Genomic DNA, 20,061 nt, shown 5'->3' with positions numbered 1-20,061 from the left:
AAAAACTAACTTTTTAAAGTAGGTTATCACCTTTTTATATAGCCTATAGTATCTTTTAGCCTATGTTATTAAATATGCCTGATCTCTCTCATGTGTGTGTGTGTGTGTGTGTGTGTGTGTGTGTGTGTGTGTGTGTGTGTATTACCTCAGGCATGCTTAATTGTTGTTGTTGTTGCCCTCTTTTGTTCTACTGTATCTGTAACAGCTTTGACTGCATGTTTGTACAATAATTTGCCCATGAGGGGGATATTAAATATACTGTCTGTCTGTCTGTCTGTCTGTCTGTCTGTCTGTCTGTCTGTCTGTCTGTCTGTCGACATGGCTGCATGCCTGTCTGTCTTCTTTGAAACTCACTGCACATTACACATCCTTCACCATATACATGTACACATTAAGCCATGCATTTCCTTGCAGTATAATGACAAGTCTTGCATCCTGTTTGATTCTCCTATAGATATTCCTGCTCGGACGGGGCTGCGCGACGTAAGAACGCCACGCGCGAGACCACGTCCACGCTGAAGGCCTGGCTGCTGGAGCACCAGAAGAACCCTTACCCCACCAAGGGAGAGAAGATCATGCTGGCCATCATCACCAGAATGACACTCACACAGGTCAGGACTCATGTCATGTCAAATGACATGTTGCCCATGATGAGAACCACATGGGTATATTACCTTTGAGGTTAACCACTTATAAACCCTGCCTTAATTATATCCTCCGTCATACGATGGTGTTATACGGAAATTGCTGATCTACAAGCTCACAATGCATCACGGTGCTGCGCATTGTGAGCTTGTAGATTTTTTTGCTGCATCTGAAAAAAACCAATATATAATTATTAAGCTTTGGCAGATACAGGCTACAATATTCAAAGAGCCTATCAATGATCTGCAGCTATACTCAGTCAGGGGTATATAATATATAAACTGAATGTTGGAGGAAGTCATTGAGCTTTATGGGATATATATTATAATAATTAAAGCTTCACTGTAACTTAGCTCTTATACCCCAGATTTGAACCTGCAGGTCAAAGGGTTGATTTGTTTCATGCCATTGAGCTAATCTGCCTGCTTGCTCAGGGGATAAATTGAATCTTGACCATCAGGTCAAACCCTGCATGTTAGTCCCTTTGACATGATCTAAATGTCTCAATAGAAGAGCAGGGAGACAGAATACAACCACCCCAATTGTATAACATATCTTGTATTAACATACAGATTGGGCAAAGTTACATTTTATTCATTAAGAAAAGTTACGTAGTTCCGCTTTAAAAAATGTGTCTATATCGTAACATTACCAAAAGGAATACCATGTTTAGGCAAGTATAGAACCAATATCTTCAATTAATTTAATTGATCCACGGTACCTTCAAATGGATCAATTTATTGAATGTATACACCATCCTCCCTCCCTCCCTCCCTCCCTCCCTCCCTCCCTCCCTTCCTTCCTTCCTTCCTTCCTTCCTTCCTTCCTTCCTCCCTTCCTTCCTTCCTTCCTATCTCTATATTCTATCTCTCATGTCATTCCTCCCTCCCTCCCTCCCTCCCTCCCTCCAGGTGTCCACATGGTTTGCCAACGCGCGCAGGAGGCTGAAGAAGGAGAACAAGGTGACGTGGTCGCCGCGGGCCTGCAAGAGCTCTGACGACAGGCCGTGTGACGATGACAGTGACGGGGCCGAGGAGACAACCAAACCGCTGTCTGGTGAGTGACGGCTATACCGCGTCCATCCATCCTGCAAACTATACCTTCAATCTCAACTGAAATCATGTATCGTGGACAAACAAATAGGTTTGAATGGCCTAAATTAGGCAATTTTACGGTTTACTGTTTTCTATTAAATGTACTTGTTGTATGTGTGTCTGCATGCATGTGTCTATATGTAGCTATACACGCACGCACGCACGCACGCACGCACACACGCACGCACACAATGTACTGTGTTATTTTAGTGGATTATGTTATTGTTGTTTTTGGGGACTACGGATGGAAATTAGCATCCTTGTTAATGTATTTACATTTCATCATGTATAGGTTAATTAATATGCACTCTCCCGTCCAAATAAACAAATGACAACTTAAGTAAAAGCACACAAAATTATGGGGCATTTTATTCAAATTGGAGCTGCATTAACACATAGGACTTTCTCAGTATATTTGCATTTCAAGCTTCAGACATTGCACTATAGCTCTGTGGATTGCTGTCTATCCGTGCACAGTGAATTGCTCTAAATGGTGAATCGTCATTGCAGATCTGCACAGCGATCTGGAGGATTTTGACCTCCTGGAGTCCGATGGTTCAGACTGTGAACCAAAACCACAGTTTCTGCCTGAAGATGACGCGGCGAACATCACCTCCGCAGACATCTCCCACCTGCACGGGCGTCTCACGTGCGACCAAGGGACACTTCACAGGAAGGAGAGATTGTCTCCCGGCTGCCCTGAGCTCACGCCGGTCCAACACCCAGCCAACGCGTTCTGCCCCGGACTAGACCTTCAAAACACAGAGATCAAGCCAAAGATCTGGTCCATCGCCCATACTGCCGTTTCTTTGGACGCGGGACTGCACGCGGAATTCCCTCCGTGCATGCTGTCCGCTGGGCCTTCCTCTCCGGTGTACCCGTCAGAAGTCGGGGCAGACAGGCAGCAGGACTCGCCAGTAGCCACGCTCAGAGAATGGGTGGACGGAGTTTTCCATAACCCGCTTTTCCAGCATCGATCGCTGGCGCAGGCACTGCCCAAACCAGCCACGGCATGGAGAGGTTTGAACGGTGCCGCGCTGGACAGTAGAACGGCCGGACACTCTTTTGAACATATTAGGCCTACCTCAGCCTTGTAGTGAACGGTTATAGGCAACTTGGTTACGAATGATCCTTTTCAAAGACTGCTGGAGTTCAAACTGAAACCAAAACGTATATTTTGTTGTTGTGAAATAACTGTTAATTAACAATGTGTTATGATATTTTGCCAACACAGACTGTATTAAAAAAAAACACACACACATGCTGAATCCGGGCCTATATACGGCGCAACAAATTGAGACCCCCCACCCCACTCATGTCAAAATAATATCTCTACTCTTAGTCCAAATGTCACTGCAAACATCCCTGCTGCAAGGTTGTGTGGTTCACAAAGTGACAAACATACAATATTGTACGACTGAACTATATTCTGCACATGCACTGAGACACAAAAATAAAAGTTGCATTCTGTAGCATGGCAGCGTTTTCTGTGTGCCCTTACATTAGCTGTCCATGGTGCTGAAACTGCTATAGTGGTTGCTGCTGATGGCCAGTATTGTATTCAATATTATGGTATATTATTGCTCTAAATCTGTAAAACACATGCTGTATCTGGGCATACGGCGCAACAAATAGTGTATATTACTGTGTGTGTGTGCGTGTGTGCGTGTGTGTGTGTGTGTGTGTGTGTGTGCGTGCGTGCGTGCGTGCGTGCGTGCGTGCGTGTGTGTGTGCGCGTGCGTTTTTCAGATGTGAACGGGTGAAGAGGGTGCTAATTCAGCTGTGACTAATGGAAACACACAGTGGAGGGTGCTGCTAAATTGTTAAATCGATGCCACTTCCACCCAAGCTCCAGATATAGCTGCAATCAGCGAGGCGTCCCCTTTCATTAGGCGGCTTTCTGACTGCGTTAAACTGGGACTGTAAGCATATCCACTGTGCTCACTCAGAGAGCCTCATAATAGAGAGTCCCTGGAGTCATTATATCCACACCACCACGCTTAATAGCCACATCTTCATCTGCACCGGTGGTTTCACCGCTGATTATTGGGAACGAGTATAAAATAAATAAATAGAGAACAATAGGATATAATCGTTAAACCGGAGAACGTGTGAGGCGCGCGCACGCACGCACGCACGCACGCAAGCACGCACGCACGCACGCACGCACGCACGCACGCAGGCAGGCAGGCAGGCACGCACGCACAGGCGCACGCACGCACGCACGCACGCACACACACACACACGCACACGTTGTTTAGTTTAAGTTATTAAATAAAGTTCATACAATTTAAGCATATAAACTAACACTTACGTACAAATAATAATAATACAATAATGATAATGATAATGATAATGATAATGATAATGATAATGATAATGATAATGATAATGATAATGATAATAATAATAATAATACAAAAAAGCCACTAGAAGGAAGAAGGAGTTATTTTCCTTTTCTCCTCCATCTTTATACTCTGTGTTTTTTCCGATTTAGGAACGATGATAAAGTATTTATCAGAACAGAGGAGGGACCTACCGAGGCTTTGTATGGAATTAACTATTTCAGATTAAATAATTCAGGACAAATTCAACCGAGAATTTCATTCTGTTTCTGCCTCATAAATAAATAAGATTTAGGATGATAAATAATGACATCTGACTTTTTTCCCAGCTGTAAACCTTACTTACTTTCATCTGTGAGACATGGTGGTCTCACTCTGATGGGCTATAAATATGTTGCAGACACAGCATGCATTACTTTTTCTTTTTGGCAACACAAAAGGCCAGCAAAAAAATAAAATAAAAATGCTTCAGAACAGAAGAATTCCCACTTGGATTTTGCATAATACAAAGGCATAAGGTGGAATCACAAAGAGTAGAGAATTGAACACAGATAAGAGGTTGCAGACTCTTAGGCCAAGTGAAGTTGGCAGAGATAGACACAGTATGGTTCTACTTGTTCTGACCCACTGTTAGGGACATTGCAGGTCTCCCCAGGGATCAAAAGTTGAAGTAAATCTACCTCAAACCTAAAAAGGCACTTTAAAAGTAAGTGAAGCGGTGCGCGCGCACAAAAAGTTGGACTTGTACAATGGTCACAGTCTACATGGAGATGTAAACCTCAAGAGGGTCCCGCAGGAACCACGAAGCAATGAAACTTCAACACTTACACCTATGGCCAATTTAGGTCACTTCGCTTTTGCATTTCATTTTTTTTATTCTCTTCTCTCACACCTCCAGCATTCTTCACACTTTTTATTCACGCCTCTGGCCTCTAACACGGTTCATCTTCTCCTATAACTCCACAGCATCTTATACCCCATCTCTTCTTCCTCACCTATTTTCTTGTGCACCTGTTTCCCCACCCACCCCGTGTCACCTCGTTCGCTCTGCTCCCGACACACAATCAAATGAGTCGACAGTGAGTGTGACATGAAGGCCTGCTCCCTGCGGGCCATATAGATATACAGTATGATGTGATTGGAGACCGCTGTGTTTCTCTGTGAGGCGTGGGATGTTACACCCACTGTTTACATGTCACCCCGTAGGAAATTTACCTTTTCCCGCGTAGGAGCTGGGGACGTTTGATTTGTTTTGGGGCTGCTAACATAAAATAATTATAACATTATTATTATTAATGTTATTATTAATACTAATATTAGTTAATAAAACAAAGACATCGGAGATACTGAATAGAAAATAAGACATGTTTAAACTAGCTTGTGTCCTAGCTGGAATTTGGAATTTAACATTCACTTTTTTTACGCATTCATATAGGCCTGCAGGAAATACTGACAATTTCAATACACCTGCCACCCATTTCCATCTCACATGCACGCACACACGTGCACACACACGCACGCACGTGCACACACACACACACAGACACACACACACAACACTGAGAGAAAGAGAGAGAACAGTCTCTTGCGTCTTGTCACAGACACTTTGGTTTTTCCAGGGCTATCAAAGTGCTGAGTGCGAACACTCTCCTCGCAAAAAAAGTGTCACATGTCATTGGAGGTATCTCACCCCCCCTGCGGTAAACCCACTGGCGGTGGAACAAGTCATTATTTCCACAGTAAAGGTCAGGGTCCCTGTCACTGGGGCCTGTAGTGGAACTGAGCGGGGAGGCTCCCCGTGAAGACAATGACCAAATGTCAGTTTTGTGTTTTCCCCTCTAAGAATGTACATACGGATTGGATGGGGATACGCAGATCCCAGATCTGTCTCGGCGGGCTCCTTCAGGAGGACGACACGGCGACTTCAAGGAATGAAGGCCCAGGTAATTGGCTGCAGGGAGACTCCATAATGAACCTTGAGCTTCTGTAATTTGACACATGGTAAAGGAGGGATATTGTAATGGGGCAATTAGAAGAGCCTATCGAGGATATGGAGTGGAGAGAATAATTATTTAGGGGGTGGGACTCGTATTAAACTTGATTAATTTGATGGCATTTAACTCCATTAGCCAAATATAAACATTGAGGAAATTGTCACTGTGATTAGAATCGCCCGCTTTTCTATCTCTTATCCGGCATATGAGTGCTGGTCAGATTATGTTTATGATCAGTACTGTTGTTTTTAGGTATTTTATAGCATTTTTGCTTTGTTTAAACAAGGGCAGAGTGAGGGTAACATCACATGCAACATGTGTCTACAGCTGGAATCGAACAAGGGTACATTGCACTTTGTCAGATGTGTCTACAGGTCAGCTACAGGTGTGGACCTTGATATTCTTGTATAATTTCTAAGGTTGTGCAGAGAGAATCCCTATAAAGACTCAACACATTTCACTGAATCGAGAGCTATATCCAGTATTATATTTCTATCTATTAAGAGGGCATGGCATATTTAAGAGCATTGAATAATTGAACAGTGCTGTTGTTTAATTCAACACAATTCATATGCTCAGTTTCATCCCAAGATGTTTCGCTCCTAGCTATTCCAATAAAGCGGGTGCTGCCCGCCACGTCTCAACAGCTCAAACTTACCAACCACAAAGAAGCACTCAACTCAAGTCTCTGACACTGACCCAGCTGCCTGCCTTGTTTTAACAATGCTCCTCTCTGCCCCTTCAATCATCCCAACGCTCCTGACTATAGATGAGGTTAACTACGGCGTAAGCCCCCCACTTCCAGGAGTCACCAGGGCCAATTATATCGGCCTGACTACTCTTCCCAACCTGAGCTCCATGGTGTGGAAAATGCAGTTCCACTGGCTGCATCGCTGGGGACAGGACAGGCTAGTGCTGTCTGGAGCCTGAGCCGGAGCACGGGCCAATTTGGCATGCAGAGGTCTATGGAGAATAAGCCTGATGAAATATATATATGATCTTCCTCAAACATGTATTGTTCCGCGCTGCTGTGCCTTATCAGGCGGGTTCCCTCCTGATGTATTCCAGGCTTGGTAGAGCGAGACTCTACAGCAGACTGGGATAAGGGTGGGGGGGTTCTGCAGACCTCTGTCTCCAGTCTCCACGCAGCTCTTATACACAAAGCAAAAGGATAGCGGCAGTGGCTCGGAAGGTATAGAGCCAGGAGGACCAGCGGCTGGGGATCTGTCCAGTTTTTGCTGTCTTGGAACCGGAATGTTCTTCTGAGTTTGATCCCTGGTTCCTCCTGGCTCCATGTCGAAGTGTCCTTGAGCAAGACACCGAACACAATGAACAGGCAGGTGCCTTATTGGCTGACTCATCAACATGTTTATGTTGATCATTTGCTTATGTTGACGAATGTATTAATTTGAGGTAAATTAGTTTACTTATACTTGAGAATAACTAAAGCTTGAATGAACGAATGACCACAGTAGTTGACTATAATGGCACTAAATATAATTTATTTAGTGCCATTTAACATTTATGTTGCCTATACTCTAGTGAGCAGGTTCAGTGCTCTGGATAGAATGAGTTAAAATGCTGTGAAATTAATCTTCATTTACAGCTTTCTGTTTGTGCAAATATCAAGTGTATCAATTACAAATCTTATTCAGACTGTTTGCGAGGCCCCTTATTACTGTGTCAATATAAATATGCTCACTTGCCTTACAAAACAATAAGGTCCTTTTTTACATGCAATTCCCTTATTGCAATTACTCACAAAGCTACCCATTGTCTCCTCACAGCCTTATTCTAATTATCATATTTACACATTACTTTCAAGTCTTTACCTTCAGCGTTCAGTATAACTTGAGATCCATTGATGGAACACTGCTGACCTCTGCCTGTCAATGTTGGAACAACATCAACTAAGAACAAATCATGCCAAGCAGTTGCAGTATGTCATGGCAGCAAAAGCGTTCAACCCTAATACAGTCATTTATTAAATCCACTGAACTGCGGCAGCAACAGCTGGGGTAATATCCTAGATCCTCCTGAGTGACACTTGACTGACAGCGCTGAAACTACACAACAATGAAGCACACATCAGGACACTTGACTAAAAAAAACCAACCAAGTGGTTTCCACTTGACCGACTTCTCATTGCAAAATAACCAGTATTTAACAACTTAAGCCCTATATACTTTAGAAATAGCAGATCTTCAAGTTCACAATACATCACATCGTAACGCGTTTTGAGCTTATAGATATGCTTTTTTTGGACAATTTTGGCCATTCTTTTGTTATGATGATGACATGCCCAAAATAGGGACGCAATGCTGAGTGGTTGGGGACCGCATGTAATTCCGACGGAAAGTCTGTGTGTTTTATAGATATTTAACAAATTAAAAAACAATACCAAGATCTTGTGTGACTAAATGGTAAATGGTGCATTTATATAGCACCTTTATTCACGGCGCTTTACATAGATAGTGCATTAGGGCATTACATTCACCCATTCATACACCGATGGCGGCAGAAACCATGCAAGGCACCAACCAGCACATCGGGAGCAATTGGGGGTTCAGTGTCTTGCTCAAGGACACTTCCGACACTAACTCTGGGGGAGCCCGGGTTCGAACTGGCAACCTTCGGTTACATCCAGCCACTCTACCCCTGAGCCACCGCCGCCGACTAAGTAACGAATGAATAAAGAAACGGTTTTGGACATACAAGGTCCCCCGACAACAGCAACGTCGGCATGTTAGCATTTTCGAATACGGATCCAAGGAGGAGCTATGCACTGGGAGATTAGTCAAATACTTTATTGTCAGAACACAATAAAGTAAAAAAAAAAAAACATAATGTCAAAACAATGACACGTCGCGCCAACATCACACCGCAGTTATCCCTGCCTCTGCTTATGTCTCGGGTGTGTCTTGCAGATCACAAACAAACGTCCCCTCCGCCGCACAATAAAACAGTCTTTGCATCGCTTCTTCAGGGCCGACTTGGTTTTCATCCCTGCCGACGGCTGGATGCAGGCGAGGTGCTGACACTGGGCCAGCAGGGACGTTCCACCCTGGCCAGGGGGTCCACGAGGAGAAGGCTGCAACACAGGCAGTCTGCTGGGCACCGTGGTTAGTGTCCACAGGCATCTGTACACGCTGGGCCAGTTTGGGGAGGAGGGTTTTAGGGTGAACCGATTCATCTGGGCCAGATGGCGCGTCAGGGAACCAGCCAGGTATTTCAGCAATGGTGCCATGGAGTCACAGCCTACAGAATTGATGTAAACAAATTACATTCAACAAGTTAATCCTGCATACATACACATGTAATGTAAGAAGTCATAGTGGTCATTGGCAGCTTCAGCTTGTGTAATATACACTGTATTTCGTATACATGTATATAGATATATATATATATATATATGACATCTCACTGATGTCACGATGAGTCAGTTATATCCGCATAATTATGGTCCTTGAGTTTTACATTAGCAATGCATGATGTCTGCAGTAGATATTTCTGCTGGCTCGATATGGAGCTTAGATCAAGCACATCCAAATATGGAGTTTGTGATGTCAGACTTTGATTTGGTTATGTGATATGTTGTATAACAGGTATACAAGGTACAGTAAAATATGAACATAGATCTATGGCCTATGGAAATATCTAGTAAGTAGTAGTAACATAAATTATGCTTTCACAATTAACATAGGCAGGCCTATGGATGAGACACCTCGACCTAACACCATCAAAATAATAAACAGTTTATTATAAGCACAATTGTCTACTAGCGCCTCCCTGTGGCAAGGGCAGGAAAGAGACGAGCAGTGAACTATGCATACACGCTGCCATTCAAGGCCAGCCGCGATAACATCCACAAGAAAACAACATCACGCATTATCAGTCACATCATACAATGAAAGAATGTCTACAAACCTTTGGAAAGATTCAACAAGCTTTGGAAAGAATGGGGTATACCCCTGAAAATAGGGTTTAATAACCACAAGACTCGGCCGTGTGAATATTACATGGATAGAAGAGCTGTGTGAGAAGACGACTTCTACTTCCTGTGTGAGTGTGACGTATGTGACTTTGAGAAGGGTATAATCTAGATCCCATAGCTCGAAGGGACAGGCGCGCTGTGATTGGTTAGTTATTTGGTGTTTTATCTAAAATGTTTGTGGATAATAATAATAATAATAATAATAACAACAACATGTATTAATATCACAACATAGATTACATTAGCTATAGATAATATTAGCTAAAACTCTCGTTCGAAGTACAACACCAGAGGGAGTTCAACAAACCACGTGCAACCCAGATTCGGCTGGGGTTAAATTAATTTCCGCTCGTATGCCACTAAAATGTGGAATGCCCTACCAACAGCCCTTAAGAAATGGGCTGTAATTCGACTCTGTTAAAGCCCCCCCCCCCTCTATTTTCCCACATTGTACACGTTTCCCCCCTTTTTTACTTTCTTTAACTGTATATATGATGATTTCCTTCCCCCCCCCTCTTTAAATGCTCTGATGAATTGAAAATGGAGGACCCTATCATGTAAACAAGTCTGTTTTTATCCTCGTAACAGATTTGGTTTGACCTGTACTTTCGTTTGAACCCACAAACTGAAACTGTGAATAAAATATTCAATCAATCAATCAATCAATCAATCAATCAATCAATCAATCAATCAATCAATCAATCAATCAATCAATCCAAAACGGAACATTATTCATTCTGTCATGGCAACCAAACCAACTGGCCAATCACAGCACTACCGTCTCTTCAGGCCATGGGGTTTAAATGTTGTCCATGTCAAAAACGTATTTATTATAATATAGTATACTTTAGTAAAGTATATTATATAGTCTTTTTCTAAACTTGAATTTAGGTTAGAGAATCATCTGAGAAAATGTACCGGTAGTTGAAAGAAATTATGAAAATACAATAATAAATGTACACAACCTTCCCCTGCAATGCATCCTGGGAAAACACAGAGCATTGTAAACATGGCGGCCATAGCGGGCAGGTTGCTGTCCTTCAGTAAGAATGCTAAGGTTCTCGTCTCACCACTGAGGATATCTGCTGTACCTGTTCAGCACTACGCCCTGGATGTGTCCAGCACCGGGGAAGCCATCACTCACACCGGCCAGGTAAACGTCTATCTGTCTGTCTTGAAGCTAAACCCTGCGTTACATCGTCGCTGGGTGACCTAACTAATTCCTAGCCCCAATACGTTCCCTCAGAGTCCCTAGACTCCCTGGCCTACAGAAAATGAGCGTAGGGACTGAGGGAACGTATTGGGGGCTAACTAATTCCGTCAGTGACATGACAACATAACATGCAGAATTCTACTAACAGTATGATTTTAGGTGTATAGTTGCATCGCATCATCCACTTAATTTCGAGTGTTTTGTCTTTTGTTTGATTTGATATCTTCTGCAGGTGTTCGATGCGCAGGACCCCAGGAGAGCCAGATTTGTGGGCAGAGTGAAAGAGGTACCTAAAACGTAATTTTAGGTAGCGTTGCGTATTTAACATTTAAATCACTATCTGTCAACTGTGTCACAAGGTGTTAATTTGACCCTCGCTGATTGTTCTTCTTGATTAATTGAATATGAAGGACCAATGGAAACAAGCCACTGGCTTTCTTGGGTTTTAAATCTTCTTAGCAGACCGACCTTGTATTGAACTAGTTCTTTCCTGTGCTTTTTTCTGCAAACTGTTAATAAAGCAATCAATCATCTTCTAGGGCCTAGATGCTAGGCAGTTAAGTGTAAGTGTAAATGTTATTGACGTGGTTCCCCCCCGGCCCTGATTTTGCAGCTATGTATGCCTGTATGGGAACGAATGATACATCAATTAGTGTACTTTTATTTGGCAATTGTATGTTTACTTGCTCCAAAAAGCCACATAACACCACTTCTAGTTCTACAAAAACTTTAGCTGTTTTGCCATATAGATCTGTTATGCTGCATCAAGCATTATCCTTACTTTACTTGTACACATTCCAGGTGAATAAGAACTTTGCCATCAAATTGGTGGCAGAGGAGGCAGTGACTGAAGTTGTGGGAGGAGTGGTGTCCTGTGATGGAGGCGGAGGAGCCCTGGGTCACCCCAAAGTCTACATCAACCTGGTAGGGTCCTGAACACGCTGGTCTGACAACACGACCATCATCCCCCCCCCCCCCCCCCCCCCCCCCCCATACGGCACGATGCATTATGCTGCGATATGATAACCCATCAATGCTTGACTTAACATTGCTTTAAAACAAACACATCCCCATAACTGCAGGGCCGGACTGGAGCCCCAAATCAGGCCGGAAATCATATACACCAGCCAGGCCACTCGCGCGCGCGTATCGCGTAATTAACTAATTAGGCATATAAAACTGGCTGCAACCCTTACAGCACCACCACACTGACAAACTATTTAAAGTTGAAAAAAATCACACCCTTGTGAAGTGAGGGGCGCTAATATCTGAAACTAACTCATGTTGACACATGACGTAAATGTTCCCTTTATTGTCAATGCGTTTATAAAACAAACATTGAACTAAAGACAAACATTAATGCAATTATGACCAGCACTTGAATGGAAGGAATTATTATAATTGCTCCCAATTGCTGTATTATATACAGTAGAGAGTAGTCTGAGTGCATGCATATAGCAGCCGCTATGTATTGTAGTATCTTAACCGATTGCCAAGTGTCATTAAAATAGCAGCAGCACAAATTATATATTTTATTAAGCCATATCCAGGCCTCTAATGGTAATGAGATCCCTATAATCCACAAATCCAAGGCTGGAAATAATATACAGTAAGTAACAGTAGTAGTAGTAGTAGTAGCTTACTACTTACTAGCTTTTATGTTGACATAGTAGTAGGACTCAGTCAGACAACAACAACAACAACAACAACCACTGTAAGTCTGTACCACTAGTACCAGGTCCAGAGCACTGCAGAAAATAAATCTACAATGTGGAATAAAGCTTCTTCTTTTTTTACAACAACCAGAGTGCTATTGTGCAAAAGTAATGTTATTGTTGCTGTTGCTAAGTCTGAGGGTACAGTGGACTGAGTAGGTAGGCCTACACCATGGAACAAAACAAAGTGTTCTAAACTTCTATCATTCATCAATAATAATAATATATCAATCAATCATTTATATATCTGGCATCTCATGCTCCCAAATCCACTATCCACTATGTTGAAGAACCACCACGAAACAGTTACCACCACCAGGCAGCAGTGTGTATATTGTGTTTACATTTCTTGAAATGAAATGAAATGAAATGATTACTATATTTACCCAGGGTATCTGGGCTAAGCTCAAGAACTTGTTTCCAGCCAGGCCCTGCTCATAGAACATTTCATCGTAGTGGTTCAATGCCTTGTTCAAGGGCACTTCAGCGGTGGTAATTTTAACGTGTCGGACCGCTGATTCGAACTGGCGACCTTCCGGTATCAAGACCGCTCCGCAATCCGTTCGGCCACCGCTGCCACTCTTTAATCTTACTTGTTGGCGGTACTTCTTCAGACGACAACTGGCTGGGGGGGGGAGCCTGCCGAATATTTCGGTTAGTTTGTGACATTTTTCCCCTTTCTTCTCAAGGACCCTTTTTTTATGTCCCTCTCACGTTCAGCGCCACCTTTCCGCTTTCTCTTGTTTGGATCCATGTCGATAATGATATTTGTTGATTTTATCGCATCGCCTGTCTCTTCTCCTCCACTCCTCTCTCTCAGTCTCTCCCCCCACACACAGAGAGACCACGCTGTAATGTTGTTGTGGTCCGGTCACAGTGAATGGGCCTGGGCGGGCCAGAAGCCAAACCAACCAATCACGTCTGAAAGAAGAATTGATTGTCTCTCATTTTGACCAATCCTCTCAGCACTGCAGCAGAAATAGCACGTTGCTTTAGCGACAGGCAGGGGGTGTCCCTCCCAGCCAGGCCAGCGACAGACTCAACTCTCTCTCTCTCTGTCTGTGTCACTGTGTGAATTGAAAATGGACCGTGGCTTCTGGCCTGGCTGGTTTAGGAGAGATTCTTTTTTGTAACCTTTTGTAGCATATAAACGCTGCGCTGGTTTGGCTGGCCTGGACTGCATTTTTTATTTTATTTTTTTATTTTTATTATTTTTTTATTTTATTTTTGCAGCCAGGCAGGCAGGCCAGTAGGAGGCGCAGGCCATCGGGAAATGTCCCGGTTCTCCCGTTGGCCAATCCGGGCCTGCATAACTGCGTGTCTTACAAGCCCCTGCTACTGCAGTTTTCTCTCACACAAATTCACTTTAAGAGTTCAACCAATTTAAAATGTTTATAATAATTGGCACGGCGCCCAAACAGTTCCATGTACATTTTTGCAGGCAGTGACAGTAACATACAGTACTGTACTGTAGTGTAGCCTGCCTGTTCATGTTTCTTTGGGCAGCTGTTGTTGTTAATGAATTTTACCAGCGTGAGAATTATACAATTTACTCAGCTAATGCCGTGGAGGTTCCATGTTTAACATACTTCCAAAGTATGTACATTATTAAGTCAAAGATGCACATTATTCGGAGACGGGAAGAATGTTGGAGTATATTCATTTCCAATCTGAGAGTCTCTCTGTCCATCTGCAATTTGACGGACGACACATAAGGGGCCCCATATTTAAGAGTATTTATTTAAAAGTGAAATAAAATGTGCTTTAATAATAATAATATAATTTTCCATAACCGTCTTAGACTCTTGGTTGATTTGGGAAATGGGAATCATTCAAACGCATGTTCGGGTCTTTAAGTCCCAGAAAAGATTTTGATTGGCCAGTAATCACTTGAGTGGCAGCGTGACGTAACGTGCCTTCCACACTTCCGGTGTACGTACTTCCCCAGTGTAAATTCTTCCGCCCCTCCTTCAACACACATCGCTCCAACGAACTGCAGCGGCCAATGAGGCATCTATTTTTTTAATATCTATGATTCTAACAATTGTCTCTGCCTTCTCATGTCTCTCCAGGACAAGACGACTAAAGTGGGAACATGTGGCTATTGTGGATTACAGTTCCAACAGACTCATCATCACTGAGTCTCTTTCTCTGTTTTCCTTCTGTGTAATTTGTGCTTCTGGTAAATAAATTATATTCCCTCTTCCCATGTCTATGGTTAGTTTTATGTTTCTGGAGAAATTGTAAATCAATATGGTTAAAAACAATTTGTCTGTCAAATGGATCAGAATATATATCTGCATATTATTTTAAAATTAAAATGGCTTTAACTACTCTCAGCATTGTGTCCCTGTTTTGGGCATGCAGGGGGTCAGGGCATTCCACACTTGGGTGGCAGTGCTATAGAAGCAGAATCAATTTACCCACGTTTGTTTTATAGGTGGCTATAAACTTTGAAATTGTTGACAGACAGGTGAACTAATATTCTCAAATCATTAAAAATGTTGTGCAATAAGTCACATTTTACTGTCCATGTGTATTCTAGCATCTAGCAGATGCTTACATTATAATCATTATATATTCAAAATAATACAGAATCTGTGCTGGTAGGTCCAAATAGAATTTGAAACAATTCAGAGAAGAACCACATGAGGGCGCCAAATCCTTAGCTATAACTATAGAAAAGCATGTCTGGAGATTCCTGTATCTGATTGATTGATTGAAATATTTATTAACCGTTTGCAGAATTACAGTACATTTCAAGCACAAACTCAATACAAAGACTGTTAACTGTGAGTGGATGACCCAATTAAGCATTACACTTGTTTACAAGAGGGTCCACCATGTTCAATTCATCAAAACATTTAGAGACGTACAAATAGACACTTCTATATAGTCAAAGAACAGAACAGGAATTCATCATAGAGGTAAAAAGGGAAAAGAAACATATACAGTGAGGGGGAAAAAGGGTGGGGGGGCGGTGATGATATAAAGTTAATTTACCAGGGTATCTTTTTCACCATGATCTTCAAAGACAATGTGGTTGAGAAGGTCATAGAAAAACGGCAAGCTTACAGTATGTACAGTATGAACAGCCGAAAGTCAAAAATTGGACCACAGTGTTCTCCACAGGCTCTCTGGGGAAAGAGATCATTGTTCCTATGTTATTTTAATATCAAAGGATCATTTTTATACGGTCATTGAAGGAAAGAGGCAAGGGCACAAAACACTATATTGACAGACTGGGGCCTTTAAATAGCAATGTGCAACCATGGAAACCCCAATGTACTTTCAGGCTGTTGGGCAACAAACAGAAACGTAATAATGAGATCTCTGAAATGTCAACATCGATGAGAAATACAGAGACAGAGAAAGTGTTTTATTAGGTTAATACTAAGATAGAGCCTACAGGGATCTGGATTTATTTTTGATTGCTTACATTTTATAGGCTACATTATGGTTTTATGAATTCTGTTCAATGATTAAAGGAACAATGCATTGGTGGAAACTAAATACTAAATACATTTTCTCAAGTACTGTACTTAAGTCACAGTGCTTTTACTTCATGCTTCTACTCCACATCTCTGAGGCAAATATTGTACTTTTTACTCCACAGAGTCCACACTACAAATATTTGACTGCTTGGTTACTTTTCAGACAAATCTTTGCTCAAGTATACATTTTGACTTGTGTAACCGGTTATTGTGACATTGTGGTATATTGCCACTTGTGTAAACGTAAGTGGCACTCGCATGCTTTTAATTGTCCACCTTTGACAGAACGTGTGAAACAAGTTTTGTAGGTATGTCAAGTTGTTGGTTTACTTCATTTATTAATCAAGTGAATTGCTTTCCGGCCAGAGCAGCAGTGTGGATATTGATTTGACGTGCATGCTTCAGTGCAATGCTTTCAATCAAGCAGTCAAACCACCTGCCAGGGGGTTAGTGGGTGCTCTGACTGGTTGTGCTTGATTTAAAAACCAGCCAGGCCCATGGCATGCAGTCTATCAACTGCAAAGATTGTATTGAATAACAAGCTATACTACCAAAATGAATTCAATTATTGTAAATTAAACCAATGTTGGGTTGAGAGGTAATAGGTAATTTTTAATTAACCCCTCAATGGAATAACCCCCACGACGCCCCCAGGATTTTCATTTTTTTTTATCATCTTTTTTACCTAAATTTAATCAACAGCCAATGAAGGGTCCCAGGAGCCCTTGTCAGGGCCTCAAACCCAGTACAGTATGGTCCAGTTTCCGCAAAGGGCCCCTGAGAGCCAATTAAGGGCCCTTGGGCCCTGTCCCCACCGGCCCATTGATTGATTGATTGAAGTCTTTATTCACAGTATGCAGAATGGGTACATTTCAAACGAAAGCACAATTCAATACAAAAACTGTTACTGTGGACGACACCATAAAGCATTACACTTGTTTACAATTGGGTCCACCATTTTCAATTCATCAGAACATTTAGAGACGTACAAATATACACTTCAATATTTATTGGTTTTAGATCAAGCAAAACATATATAATCATTTCAATAGCATACAACAAATATACACTTCTAAAAAATGACATCTGTGCACTCTTATAGTACATCATCATGACGTAAAATAGACACTGCCTATTTGCTCAGACACTGACGTAAGATTCTCCATTCATTGTCAATGGGAATTTAATGTTTGTGTAGGACGAAAATAGACACAAGGCTGATTTGCTCACACTATGATGTCAAATTCTCCATTCATTGTCAATGGGAATTTAATGTTTGTGTCAAGTTTCCTATTTTCACTAAAAGCTGAATATAGGAGGGCCCTCAAAAAACAGGAAATCATCATATAAGGCATGTGGACTTCGTTGACATTAAGGAAGTATTTAGACTTGTACATGGGTATCTTGGTGGTGTAGCGAATCTTGTGGGCAGCATTTGCCAGCATCCACCTCGTGTTTGATGTGGTCGCTCAAATAGAGGAGGCATGTTTTTTTATTTGATTTATTTATTAGATCCCCATTAGCTTACTGTGAGTCAGCTATTCTTCCTGGGGTCTTAAACATATCATCATTAAAACATTTCTTCCATATTATTACATACATTTACATACAACATTCATCCAACACAACAATAGCTCCACAGTACAACCAAATCTTCAACATTGATAATAAAGTAAATATACATTATAATGGGATATATAGCTCATATGCATCTCCTTCACATCTCTTGAGTGAACAAAAACAACTTCAGCTTCTTCTTAAAACGCCTATAGTTATCCTCATAATCAAAAAACATTGCCATACCATTTCTCTGTAATGGACTGTTCTTTGTTTAACATTTGTTCTACATGAAGGCAGCATGAAACGACCCTCTGATGACTGCCGAGTAAAATAATGATGTGTATCTGAGAACAATGATAAGTTATTATAAATTATTGCTGGGGTTTTAGTTGTGATGATGTTTTTCTCAAAACACAGTAATGAATAATCCAACCTACTTTTTACACTTAACCACACTAGATCATTGTTCATTGTACTTACTCTTGTTCGATATGGGCATTGAAGCTGCTTTGTTTTGTATGTATCGGTGGAGGGGGATGTTCTGAAGCCAGATTGGAATTCGTACATTCGTTTTTTAGTGTCAAGATACTTTTCAACCTGTTCATAGACAATGTGTGACTCCCGGCTGGCTGGCTGACTGGGTCCATGGCTGGCTGGGTTTGAGCACGGAAATAACGTTTTTTCCCATCACTTTCGTGATAGAGCTATAAGAATAGAAATAGGATGGTAGACTAATTTGCTCCCTTTCTTGCGCAGGGAGTTACTTTGGCAAGTTTGAAATCTTGAGGGACCTGTCCCTGTTTGATGGAGAGGTTTATTATGTGGGTGATTGGAATTTGGAGCTATATAGATGGCTGAGTCTCTCAGAAATGTGGAGGTCATGGCCAGTGGCCTTGTTGGGTTGTAGGGCACTCAGTTTTTTAAGTACCTCACCAGTTGTTACCATTACCAGTTTTACCAGTTTTATAAACACCTAGGTTTTTGTAGAAGGCTTTGATGTGCTCTTCACCGAATCGCCCAGAGTGACAGGGCAGTTTGTTAACCAGCGTTGTTGCTATGTTTGTAAAGAAGATGTTTAAAAAACAAAAATACATTGCATGGATGCACCTGGGACGTATCCTCAGTGATGTATCCAAGGGTTTCGGGTATTCCAACATCATACGCCTCACTACCCTCGATCAGTCCCATTAGGGTAAAACCAGGGCCACACAATCCGTTCCTCCGAAACTACTCTGCCGGAACTGGGTATGCGGGAGGATCGCATCAATCTGGCACATGGAAGGACTAGGCTCTGTGGGTTGACTCCTGTCCGGGCCCCTCCTACAGTACGTCTCACCAGGTCCACTCCTGCTCTCACCAGGTCCAGCACCTGTGCGTTGCACCAGACTCCCAGCACCAGGGAGTCTGGTGCTGGGAGACTGAGGGGTATGATGTTGGAAGACCCGAAATCCCGATGACTAAATTATTTTCGCTCCTATGCCACCATAATGTGGAACGCCCTACCAACAGTCATTAAGACATGCAAATCCCTTGACTCCTTCAAAACCGCTCTCAAAGGGAACCTACGGACGGCTGCAATTCGAAACGGGCCCCCGTAAAATCGGAATCCAATCCTCATTGTATACCTTTTTACCTCCTTTATGATGAATTCCTGTTCTGTTCTTTGGAAGTGTCTATTTGTACATCTCTAAATGTTTTGATGAATTGAACAAGGTGGACCCTCTTGTAAACAAGTGTAATGCTTTATTGGGTCGTCCACTCACAGTTAACAGTCTTTGTATTGAGTTGTGCTTGAAATGTACTGTAATTCTGCAAACTGTTAATAAATATTTCAATCAATCAATCAATCAATCAATCAATCAATCAATCAATCAATGACCTTGGGATACATCACTGAGGATACGTCCCAGGTGCATCCATGCAATGTATTTTTGTTTTAGTTATTCTATTTATAGTGACTCATAGGAATAGACTACGTGACAACCAGGAATAGTCTGGTAACCACCG

The 20,061-nt window shown here is 42.1% G+C and overlaps 2 protein-coding genes across 2 annotated transcripts in view; both read left to right on the top strand.

Annotated features, from left to right (window-relative positions):
- irx4b (iroquois homeobox 4b) overlaps positions 1–7,008 on the top strand; it is a gene marked incomplete at both ends in the record, with an annotated part of 8,261 nt that extends 1,253 nt beyond the window's left edge. Inside the window, 9 exons of the mRNA XM_079522102.1 lie at positions 455–611; positions 1,557–1,701; positions 2,250–2,783; positions 3,589–3,661; positions 4,237–4,287; positions 5,928–6,027; positions 6,406–6,463; positions 6,658–6,762; positions 6,848–7,008. Coding sequence (XP_079378228.1) covers positions 455–611; positions 1,557–1,701; positions 2,250–2,783; positions 3,589–3,661; positions 4,237–4,287; positions 5,928–6,027; positions 6,406–6,463; positions 6,658–6,762; positions 6,848–7,008 — 1,384 coding nt within the window. The remainder of the gene's footprint in view (positions 1–454; positions 612–1,556; positions 1,702–2,249; positions 2,784–3,588; positions 3,662–4,236; positions 4,288–5,927; positions 6,028–6,405; positions 6,464–6,657; positions 6,763–6,847) is intronic.
- Positions 7,009–11,039: 4,031 nt separating this feature from the next.
- ndufs6 (NADH:ubiquinone oxidoreductase subunit S6) lies at positions 11,040–15,205 on the top strand. The gene is made up of 4 exons (XM_079522621.1): positions 11,040–11,225; positions 11,518–11,571; positions 12,087–12,209; positions 15,073–15,205. Exons 1-4 carry the CDS (start codon positions 11,049–11,051, stop codon positions 15,139–15,141), a joined length of 423 nt encoding a protein of 140 aa, XP_079378747.1. The 5' UTR covers positions 11,040–11,048; the 3' UTR covers positions 15,142–15,205.
- Positions 15,206–20,061: the final 4,856 nt, after the last annotated feature.

The sequence above is a fragment of the Electrona antarctica genome, assembly GCF_951216825.1.
Source record: "Electrona antarctica genome assembly, chromosome: 15".
NCBI lineage: Eukaryota > Metazoa > Chordata > Actinopteri > Myctophiformes > Myctophidae > Electrona > Electrona antarctica.
The sequence above is the reverse complement of the archived record's forward strand: the minus strand, read 5'-3'. Positions and strand labels throughout refer to the sequence as shown.